Genomic DNA, 12,382 nt, shown 5'->3' on the forward strand with positions numbered 1-12,382 from the left:
GAAATGTTGTCTGTATTGTGGAACAATGTGGACACTAAATGACAAAATGGGGGAAAAATAAAAAAAATCAGATTTGTTTGATGTTCTTTACACATCACAGAGCAACATGACAACCCTCGAGCTCCACGGTGAATTCCCACAGCACTCCTACCTCTGCATGATAACCAGGACGAGCCAAATTTATCACCACCTGAGGCCTCGACTATTTTTATGCAGTGGAAATTTCACCCGAAGACCCAGAATGCCTCTTCTTTGGAACAGTAACTGGGGGCAGAGGAAGGGTGAATTACCTTCGCTTTAATCCGCCACACACACACACACATACACACACGCACCCAGTGTTTTCATGTCTTTCAGGGGCATTACCTACACTTACATTCATTTCCTGGAGACCAACCATAACTATAACCACGACTTGTCTAACACCAACCCTAATCCTAACCTTACCCTAAACCTAAACCTAACTCTACCCTAACCTTAACCCAAGTCTACACGCTAATATTTACTGATTTACATTTTGGCAACTTGTCCTTGTAAGGAAGACGAGTCCCCACAATGTGACTGTGTAAACAGATTTATGTCCCCACAACATGAGTAATATATACACACACACACACACACACACAAGCACACTCTGTCTCTCTGTCTCACTCCCTCCTGGACTGTCTTGCCCAAGAATTTGTCTTTCCTCGAAGAGTCATGACATGACGGTGAGCAGTGGGTGGAAATGGGGGGAGATGAGTCAAGCCTTTGAAGCATGTGTGTGTGTGTGTGTGTGTGTGTGTGTTTGTGTGTGCTCGGCATGTGTCATCTGGGCCATCATATCATGACTTGAATAGGAATACCAAACATTCCTGTTTCATACTGAACTTTGCAGCCACTGGTTGACTGGTGCACTGGTTGTGATATGATGTGAATGTGTGGTTACTCACACTGACATTTCTAGTTGCTGTCTCTTATCAGATGCAGCATAAACTAGAACTGGCATGTGACAACATGCCATCAGCAATCCCTGAAGTATTTTCTGACTGTCTTTATTGAGAATCCCACCTGGCTTGCTAATGTTTCTTCGCTGACTCATGTTGTGCTTTATTTGCTTAACATATTTGCTTGTTTTTCTCTGTAATAATTCTGTGGCTGCTTCTTTTTTCTACCTTGTATAGGTTTTGCCAGATGCCTGGGTGTTTTTTGCCCAGTTGAGCTACATTTTGTTCAGTTTAGTATTTAAAAATTGTTTGGGGCATGTTGTGATAATTTGCACTCCTTTTTCTTCTTGGGCTTTTTCCACCTATGAAAATATGGAAACCTATCTGCCCCTCCTTTCATCTGAGAGGGATGATTGAGATTGACAGGGCACAGAGTTTGGTAGGCTCGTTTCAAAAACCAAACTTTTTCCCCAGTGATAATTTAATTCTATAAAAAACTAAAATACCATAAATGTAAAGGATAAATTAAAACAAAATATATAAAATAAATGTATAACCTTAAAGTGCCAAAGATTTACATTGCGATAGCTGAATAACCCAAGCATGTTCAAGTACGCAAAATACCACTATTAATTACAAAGTCAACTATAACCTAAAAACAAAATGTATACCTCAAAGTTCCAGTGGTTTACCAGTGATGGCAAACAGCCTCAGTGTACGTCTTTTCACGTTTAAAACAGAGTTGCCTACACACTTTTTTAAGTCGAAAATGAGTTGGGAGGGAGTTTTGGTGAACTCATCGTGGCATTCGCTTTGTAGAGTGCATATTTAGTACAAAAGTACACCTCATAACTTCCCCTTTTTTATCAGCAATGGCCATACTGACTTTGCTGTATTGGGGTTTTGATGCTGTGGTGAACATTACCAGAAATTACTGCTGCTTTTACAATAACTGCAGACTGTTGGTTGCAGTTCTATACTGAAACTCCTTCTTTGAGTCATTTTTGAGAGCAGAATGGCATTCCAGCCCGCTGTGCTCAGTGGTCAGCTGAGGTGGGATGAGTAATGTAGGCCCTCTTAGGAAACAGCATCATCATCTGGAGGCTCTGTCAGCAAACCAGGAAGCACCTGTGCAGCCGAGGGGGGAGGGAGGGCACATGTCCCAGCGAAGGCGACCTATTGTGTTTTGGTGCTTTTTATAAGTCACATGGAAAAAGGGGACATTCTGGACAGGAAGTGACTTGACGCATTCACATACCGTACTAATGCAGTCTGGCCAACAGTTATTGTCTGGTGTACATAAAAAGTCTTGTGACAGAAGTTACATTTAGCACACAAACAGGCACATAAAGATGGCTTCAGTGCAAACTATTCTGTCAGCAAATAATGTAAACAAGAAACACATACCAGATTACACAAGACTTTATCATAGAATAATCCACATAAACGGTTTAACCAATTTTTTTGCTGTTTTTGTTTGCAGTCAACTGGGCAAATGAACACAGCGTGACTTGATATCAAAATACAAGAGAATTAGAGTGAAGGTCAGCAGGAAATATTTCGACTAACAGTTGAATTTATGAATCTAATGGCTGCTGTTACAGCAGCAGGAATGACCCAGGTGGCATCAATGAGCTTTATAACGACCTCACAGAGGTTAAATACCCTGGACTCCCCACACCAGTTGCCCTTGATTCTTATTCGTAAGTTGACCTCAGTTGACAATGAGTGATCACATGACAGATCATTTGATATGTCTTTTTTTTAGAGAAAATGTCATTGTTCAGCAGTCGTATTGAAATGCTGAAAGTTTTTACGGCTGGATATCGGCAGCTGCAGGCCACTTGTCGCTTCCCTTTATGACTGCAACTAAGAGTTATTTTCATTATTGTTTTCTTGGCCTATGGAATGTGAATAGCAAAAAGTTCCCAGAGCCCATCGTGACAGCTTAAAATGTGCTATTTTTAACAGTCCTAAACCCCAAAGCTTTTCAGTTTATTCATAAGACTGACAAAAGCAGAAAATGTCCACATTTGAGAGGCTGGAGGCTTTTTGCCATTGTTGCTTTAAACACTGCCCTCAAAAAAATTATTATCTGTCAGTCAGCCCGATTAATCAACTAATTGTTTCAGCTCTATTCCAGCTCAGCTTCATCTCATTGATAGTGCTGTTCTGTTTGTTGTGGTTATTTTACAGTCTTGTGTATTTTTCATCTTTTATCTTGTTTTTAGTCATATTTGATGTCCTTGAGCCTCGAACAAAAGAACCTAACAAAGAGAAATGGACCTCTTGCACCTGACCTGAAGACCTCACCACACACGACACACTTTGTGAAAATACTCTGTTAGACAAGTCTTAGTCAATAAAATAGAGTCCTAATAGCTGACCAGCTGACTACAGGACTCTGTGCAAGAAGGATTGTGGCTGGCTTAAAAATTGCTTGCCTGCTTCCTAACTATATTAGCTATACTACAGGGCCACTGATACATTGAAGCAATCCTGTTAGAGCAATGTGTATGAACTCAAACAATTGATGTGACACAGAGAGAGGGAGGAGAGGGAGGGGCGGAAAGAGACCAGAGGAGAGGAAAAAGGGAGAGTAACAAAAAGATGGAAACAGAAATAAAAGACTGCAGTGAAAAGCCAGTTGAATACACATCTCGTTCGTACACATCTGGCTCATCTGGGTCTGCGGTCGTTATTTACAGCTGACACTAACATACCCCATAATGAAATGAGAGCTCGGAAACGGATGGTGGGCCTCCCCACTCATCAGCCATGATGTCACAAGCCCAGATTAGACTGGACCATATGGCACGCTGCCTGCTGTCCTGCTAATCCTCAGCCACCATCCAGGCACGTCTCCATCCAGCTCCAACCCATTCAATTCAACCATCTATCTATCTATCTATCTATCTATCTATCTATCTATCTATCTATCTATCTATCTATCTATCTATCTATCCATCCATCCATCCATCCATCCATCCATCCATCCACAGACAGGCAGCTAACCAGGCACAACACCACAGTCCTTTCTTCACCCTTGAATGAGACTGTTGCATCCTGAGAGGGCAACCTATTGTTTTGTTTGTTACTGTTGTGCTTTGTTTTGTGTTGTTTTGTGTTTTTTTGTCTGGTGTCTGTCCATCTGTGTCTGTTACAGGAGCTGTCACTGCGTCTGTCTGTCCATTTGTCACATTTCTCTGTCTCTCTCTGTTTTGATCCTGTTGTCGTTCCCACGCATGCATGCAGCAGACGCAACATGATGTAACACATATTTGTTGGATTCATTTGACCAAAGAGGCTTTCAGTGCCTGTTGTTTACATTATGTGTAGGCTACATTTTAAGTATGGCTTTGCCCTTGAAGCTTGACCTGTCATCACACTCTGGGCGGGAAACTCTACCCATTAAACAAAGTCTTTTTAAATACATACAGTACGCAATGAAACAGAGATTCAGACTAACAGGGAAGTTCCATTGGAAGCATTGTCATTTAAATATATGAAAGCAATAGTTCAACATTTTGGGAAATAGCTGTCTTGCTGAGAGTTAGTAGAGCATATTGATAACACTCATGTGCATGCGGTAAATATGAAGCTAAAGCCAGCAGGTGGCTAGCTTAGTTTAGCAATAAAACTGAAACCAGATAAACAGTTAGCCTGGCTCTGTCCAAAGGTAATAAAATCCAGTTACCAGCACCTTGAAAGCTCACTAATTATACCTTGTTTAATCTATACAAGATGTAAAAACAACAGTCACTCTATTTTGTGTGCAGGACCAGTCGTAAAATGGCAAATTGTTGTTTCCACACTTTGAAATTAATTGATTAAACAAATGGCTGTTAAATTAGTTAGCTTTAGAGGTGCTGGTTTTTGTTAGGCTACCCTCGCTACCTGTTTCCACTATTTATGCTAAGATAGGCAAACCGGCTACTGGCTGTGGTTTCATCACACAGACTTGAGAGTGGTATCAATCTACTCATCTAAAACTTGGAAAACAGTTCATAAGAATATCCCAAAGTGTCAAACTGTTGCTTTAACTAAAGATATGATTATGTCCAGATTGATACATTGTGCGTTTTGGTTGAGAATCTATGAAATGAATAACAACGCCTGTGTACACAACAGTAGCTGTGAGTAGCATTCTTCTCCAAGTGACACGATGTAAAGTCGCCTTTCATGGTATCAGTTGGACTAAGGGCCACAGTTACATATTCGAATCCACACACACACATGCAAAACAAAACTCAAATACAGTCCTGAGCTCCGTGTCAGGATTGATTGCACGTCATGTGAGTGCATGCAGTGTGACGTTTAAACCTGTTAATTCATTTGAGGGATTAGGCTTACATGCTGAGGGATATAAATCAGGTTCACTGGGCTATACATGGGACCAGGCGGAAGTTAGAGTTTAGTAGTAGTTTTAGTAGCTTTATACAGATGGATTGTGGGACATAAGTGAAGAGTATTAAAGTTCCCCAAATGACTCAGTAGTACATGGAAGATTATTCATAAGCAGCTTTTACAAAAGAAAAAAAAAGAATCACCTTTGGGGATTTATTGTAACATGAGTGCAGTACTATCTGAAGTGTCTTGAGCATGAGATATTATATGGCATTTTACATTGCTGTTCAATCACTGGAAATGTCATATTCAATGCGCAATTAATTTCCAATATTGCGGACATATGTTTCTGTATGTTCCCCCATAAGTGTGTGTATTTAAGGCATTTGTTGGTGTATGGAGCGTTTGTATGTGTTTGCTACAGTGTGTGACCACCTTTTTGTATAAGGGCTAAAAGAATGAGTTGATTCATTGAATGGCTGACTGACGGAAAATTAAACACGAACACGTTGGCATTTTTCAATTAATCAATTAATTGAAAAATGCCAACATTTCCTAGTTCTCTGCTTAGGATTTGCAACTTTTCTCTGTTTGGTATCGTTGAAAATTGGCTACCTCTGGGTTTTGGACTGTGAAAATTGTGATGACCATTTTTCACTATCTTCTAATATTTTGCAGACCAAACAAATAATAACTCTAACTATGAAAATAATAATAATAATAATAGTACAAACAATCATCACTGATTGACTGTTTCATAAATTTGATGGTATCATATATCAATACCTACTTTTGGAAGGAGCTTTGTGTTTGTGTCTCCATCATTCATCTAATAGTCTAACATCTGCAGTGTGCGTTTTCATATATTGATTTGTAATCCTGTTTGATGATGTACATTGTTGTAAGAATGTTCCCATCAGCTGTCGTCATTCTTGTCAAAAAAAACTGTTTTATGTCCACAAAATGATGTTCGCTGAGCACAAAGTGGAGCGTGGAACTGAAAGGCTGGGATGGCGCTGCCAGAGGACACGCGGTGAGTAATCCGTGGATCAGGCACACTGCAGGAGCGGGGTTTATTTACCAGCACCGGGGGCGGAGTCACACCCTAGTCACAGATGTGGGCGGGGTTTCTTGCCGCGGTCACTCCTCGCCGGTGTCCTTATATGGTTCGTGACGTCACTCGCCGGAGGTCCATTCACATAAAACTGATCAGCCGGAATCCCCTTGGAGGACATGTAGGCATAGTCGCGCGCGGGACTCCTCGCTCGCCCCTATCCGCCGTTTAGGAGTAATCCAGTTTATTCTTTAGGCAATAATAACAACTCCCGGACGTCAAAATGAAAGTGTCCAGCATAGACTGCCGGCGTCTGAGGAAAATCATCAGGAAGGAGTGCGGCAGCTGCCTTATTGTGGATTGCCGACCTTATTTCTCATTCACGAACTCCAATATCAAAGGCTCCGTCAATGTCAATCTCAACTCAGTGGTGGTCCGGAGATCTCGAGGGGGGCCGGTGCCTCTGCAGTTTGTCATCCCGGATGAGAGAGCCCTGTTTCGGCTTCGGGAGGGCAGCATATCGGCTATCGTAGCTCTGGATGACCGGACGTCCCACTGGCAAAAGCTGAAAAAGGACAGTGTAGCACAGATAGTAATAAACACTCTCTCACATCTAGCGAGCGGGGCAAACATCTGTTTCCTGAAAGGTGAGAGCTTTGGGATATTCGCCTGTTTTAATCCAGAAAATGAAGACAGTGTACCAGTTTGCTTAGGAGTTATTTCATGAAATACACTAGGCTTCAAAAACAAAGAGAGAGAAAGAAAGCGAGCACGGACATGTAACAAGCTACAGCTTCACTGTTTCACATTTGAAAAAACTTTTTTATGAGAGTGCCTTTTAATTAAATAGTCTTGTTTTGGGGATTCAACTTCAGATAGTTTGTGGTTTCTGTCCCACAAACTATCTTTTTGTGAATGAAACCTCCTTAATATGTATGTGTATTCTACTAAACCAATCTTGTAGTTTAGTACAATATCAATATGCATAAATCTTCATAGATTGCGCTCAGTGGGGTGTAAAGAAACGATTCACCTCTTCGGCCCATGTTCTCATGTATAACTCATATATTTTTTTACATCTTCTATGACTTTTCCTAATAATTCAGATTGCGTTATGGCTAAGTCATCTATCCTTCTCGCCTCTCTTGGGAACATTTTTCTCTCACCTCTTGGAGAGACAAATGTCCTGCGTGCGTCAACGGAGCGGATGAATCAGTGCGGGAGACGCGCAGGCAAATTGGTGGAGCACTGACTGTCACTGATGACAGAAAATTAAATGTCCGCAGACCCGTTTCTTTTAGGTAGACCTAAATAAGCACATCGGGTTTGTGATGTGTGGAAACACATCCATTTCCGTCTGTCACCTCTGCGCCCTCAGGATGTTGCTCTAAAAGGATTACCGGTCCTTCAACTGTGGGCTCCTGTAATTAATTACGCTCTTATAATCAGGTTATAAAGGATATAATCCAGTGCTAAGGCTGTTTCATAAACGCTGCTATTTCACAAGATGTGTGTGTAGAGAGAATTATTCTAAGCTTATTTATTGAAGTATGTGCTCATGGTGCCCCCCTTCTCTCAGGAGGATACGAGAACTTCCACTCTCAATACCCTGAACTTTGCACTGAGGTGAAAACCATCGACCAGAGCGGAACTGAAACCGAGAAAAGAGTCAGCAGCCACAGTGAGAAGCTCTCTCTCCACAAACCAGATTACGATCAGGTATGAAACACCCTTTTACAACACATTACAGTCATTTCGTCTCGCCCAGGCAGGGCACACCATCCATACACTGCCAGTTTTATTTTATTTATGACCTTATCAAAAATAAATGAATAAATCACCACATGCGAGCCGTGCTGACATCAGATGGACTTATATTTGGCATGAAAAAAAAATCTAAACATAGATATTGTCTGACCTTCACTGCTCCCCAGCCATCTCATATGTGGCTCACAGAAGGGGAGAAGCCTGATGCCCAGCTGACATCAAGACAACTCACAGAGAAAAAGCCTCTTTCATCTCTGACCTTTCTTCTATCTCCTCCACTGTCCAAACAGAGAGCATGAGGCTGCTTCACATTTGAAAACACACTCTATTGTGTCTGCAGTTGACATATTGTGGCTTATTTCACTTGGTTTAGAGAATAGGGGGAATGCATTCCTCCAGCTGTGTGCGTCTGTGTGCATTTTGTCTGCAGCTCATTGGGCTGACAGGTGTCTGGGTGGTGTGGCTTGGGCCAAACAAGGATGCATTATCTCAGGGGTGGGTTGTGGGTATGTTAAAGCAGATGCATCAAGGCCCGGGGTCCAGTGTTTTGTCTTGTCAGGTGGCTGTGAAATCACACTGTGTTGTATATTCCAGTCCTTGTCTACATTAACTCATGCGTCCCCCTCTCTCCGTCTCAGGGTAAACCTGTAGAGATCCTGCCTTTTCTCTACCTCGGTAGTGCCTACCACGCCTCCAGACAGGACTATCTCAGTGACCTTCACATCACAGCCTTGCTCAACGTGTCGCGCAGGGACCTGCAGCCGGCCAAGGGCCACTATGACTACAAGTGGATCCCGGTGGAGGACAGCCACATGGCCGACATCAGCTCCCACTTCCAGGAGGCCATAGAGTTTATTGGTGAGTTGAAGGGAATGAATGCCATGCCTGGCGCTCTAGTCTCTATTTTCTGATTGACTGGATTGCACTCATTTGAAATCTAACATCACTGCAGGATGGGCGAGGGGAATAAATACACCACTCACCAAGAGTCTTTTCCTGGAATAACATCAACCTCAGCTTCTGTATATTTATAGAGCAACATCATCCCAAGGAGTCTTAAAAAACAGCCAAAGCTGAGCTACAGTCATCCAAACATAGATGTGTTTATGTTTGCGTCTTCCAATAAGCCCCCTTTGTCGTTGCCTCTCACCTGCTGCCATTCATAAATAGAGGGCTATAAGAGACCCAGCTGTAATCAGTTTAACTTGATGGCCTGCCTTCAATCCCTCACCAACATACACCAGCCAGCCTGCTTTCATTCAGGATTTGCTCACTTCCCCCGTCCCTTTCCGACCTCCCTCCATTCCTCCCCCCCGTCTTAACTTGAAAAAGACGCTCCCATGCCGTCATCGCCTCCCAGGCCTAATCTCAGCAGCTTACTTGGCTGGGTGTGGCCAGTCAGTGTGACAACTGGGTGAGCTGTCCGTGTTTAGTAATGGCTGGGTGGAGGAGGTTAGGGGGCTGACTGACACACACGCTCAAACACAGTTGTTTATGATGCTTGGGTGGAGGATAAAAGCCAGCTGACTGACACAATGAGAAAGCACAGTTTTTGGCTGCCCACAGGTGGGAATCATTGATGGGCCTGAGGGCAGCAGGTAGGCTAATGTGCTACAGAGGAAGAGAGAGTATGTGGGAGAGGAGAGAGGTGCTGGATAACAGCAGCAGGAGCAAAAGATGTACACAATGTGCTGGTGGCTATTTTTAGCCCAGCACAAGCAAGGACAAAGCTCACCCACCCCACAGCTTGGCTGACCAGCATTGGGTGGCTGCTATTGTTGGTATTGTGCATTGTTCGGGGAGGCAGCCTGCATGTAAGGTGTCTTTTGTGTAAACCCGTGTATTATTACATAAGGATGAAAGTCGTTCCAGGGGCAGGTTTAGCCTACATTCAAAGAGGGCCTCAAAAATTCATCGGCCATTCCAAGTGATTAGAAATGCGATGCACACAAATCCTCACCGAGCTGCAGCCGGCCCCCAAAACGAAAATCAATCACTAATCAGAAACCTGTCTGACCTGGTGGCTGGTGTACAGTCAGAGAGGAGATAATAAATACTATTGACTTCCTGGATGACAGCAGCTGCTGAAGCGTGTCGTGACATCTCCAGCCAGTGAGGGTGCATCACTGGAGGATGGTCATTTAAGCACCCACTGCTGCTGTCACTCCTTTTTTTTCCACTCCTCTTCCCTCTCTTGTTGCATCCTCCACTCCAGATGGGAAGCTCGTGATTCATTTTTGCGATATAGCGAGGATCAGGGCTGTCGCAAATCATCGTCGTTCCCCCTGCGGTGGCTCTTGGGAGCAAACAGAAGTGGCCCTCAGTGTTTCTATTAAATAGAAAGAGAGAGGCACATGTGTAGGTGGAACCGAGCGTCCGTAGGTAGATCAAACTTTAACGAGACTGACAGAAACACAGACATGTAGGTGTTCGCAGTAGTTCTAAGAATTAACAAGATCTTGAAATGTGTCATGTGTGATACTTATACAGATGACAGGAAGATTTTTTTTGTGTGTGTGGGCATTAAAACATACAGAAAAGTGTGTAGGAGTGCTACAGCTCTAAATTAGAGCACACGTCTCTGTGCCAGTGAACTCTGCAGCAGCAACCAGCGCCTCCACAGCAGTGTAGGAGACAGAGTCTCATGTGCAGCTGCGCGCCGTGACTCACACAAGCCTCACAAGTGTGTGCACAACTGAAACTGGCATAGGATGTGTGTTTATTTCTGTGTCCCTGCAAATGAGGTGCACCGATAAGGTTGATGTTCCTGTTTGTCCATAATATCCTGCTGCTTCTGTGTGCGTGTGTGTATGTGTGAGAGAGAGACATATAGAGGGAAGGAAACTAGATGTGTTAAAAGTGTTTGCATTAATAAGTGAGTGGGAGTAAGGAGGAGGCAATGATTACACAGTTAGAACGTGATTTTTCATTTATAATTATTCACTGTTTAAAACTCCCTGCTGATTCATTGTAACCTCTCCACCTCATAACTTGACCTGGATTCAATTATTTTGTAATAATTCAATTGATTGATTCAATTGTTTTTGTGCAACAGTTTTACTGGTGATCACAGATCCCGTCTCACCACCAACCATTAATGTTGGCTTCTTCTTCTCCCTACAGATCACGTGAAGCAATCAGGGGGAAAGGTCCTGGTCCACTGCGAAGCAGGCATCTCACGCTCACCTACCATCTGCATGGCCTACATCATGAGGACGCAGCAGCTGCGGCTGGATGCAGCCTTCGATATCATCAAACAGCGTCGGGCAGTCATCTCCCCCAACTTCAGTTTCATGGGTCAGCTGCTGCAGTTTGAGTCAGAGGTCCTCTCCACAGCCCCGGCTCACGCCGCCACACCTGAACCGGCCACACCCTGCGCCCCTGAGTCTGCGTCCTTTTTTGCCAACGACTTTGCCACAACCTTCAACACCAAAAACTTTGAGCCATCTGTGTTCACCCTCCCTACCTCTTGCCTGCAGACCCCAGTCCACCACCAGTTCAAACTGAGCCCAATAACTGCACTGCCTTAAAATGAACTTTGACTGCTTGTAGTCTTACTTGAAACAAACAAAAAAAAATGCTGTCTGTGTGCCTGGTGTTGAAACCAGCAGAGCAGATAGACTGGAGATCAGCAACAGAAACAGAGAAGAGTTTAGATCATAGTATTCAGTTCATGGGTCTGTTAAATTTATGGGCTACAGACATCAATGCTGTTTTCCTGTCTTCTGAACTGCAGTGATCAAACTCAGCACAGTAATAAACTGCAATATACATGCCTTAGGTTGATATTGTGATTTATTTGCCTATTCACAAATACAGTCAGGCATTTAAACCTAACTTATTTGAAAATTACAGTCTGTCTGTCTGATTTTTTCCAATAATGTGGATGTTCTGTGTTTAATAAATGTTTTCACCACAAAAATAAAGTTGTTAGTTGTTATGCAATTGTTGTTGTGTTTGTAGTGGCAGTTCATGGGTCTTTAACTAATAAGTTAAACGCCATTGCAAATGGACTTCTTCAAAAAAGTTACTGCAGGCTTATTCCCGCAAACAGCAAGACAGAGGAAAAATCAAGACCATGCATTGCTAAAGTATAAACTGTGAAAGGAGAGGCCTATACAACAGGAGGGGCAACAGTGACACCTGCAGTGACTGAGCTGGCCTAAATAAGCAGATTCAGATCAGCAGCATTGCTTCCATCCACAGTCAGAAGCATATTTCTAGATTCTTGGTCAATGAGCTGGTGTAACCCAGTACTACGAAAGCAAATAGTCAATGCAAACTGCTG

General features: G+C 43.1%; 1 protein-coding gene across 1 annotated transcript; it reads left to right on the top strand.

The window, feature by feature from the left end:
- Window positions 1-6,514: 6,514 nt before the first annotated feature.
- dusp5 (dual specificity phosphatase 5) lies at window positions 6,515-12,021 on the top strand. Its single transcript, XM_041933477.1, has 4 exons — window positions 6,515-6,974; window positions 7,907-8,046; window positions 8,733-8,952; window positions 11,218-12,021. Exons 1-4 carry the CDS (start codon window positions 6,611-6,613, stop codon window positions 11,622-11,624), a joined length of 1,131 nt encoding a protein of 376 aa, XP_041789411.1. The 5' UTR covers window positions 6,515-6,610; the 3' UTR covers window positions 11,625-12,021.
- The last annotated feature ends 361 nt before the right edge of the window (window positions 12,022-12,382 follow it).

The sequence above is a fragment of the Chelmon rostratus genome, chromosome 3, assembly GCF_017976325.1.
Source record: "Chelmon rostratus isolate fCheRos1 chromosome 3, fCheRos1.pri, whole genome shotgun sequence".
NCBI classification, from domain to species: Eukaryota; Metazoa; Chordata; class Actinopteri; order Chaetodontiformes; family Chaetodontidae; genus Chelmon; species Chelmon rostratus.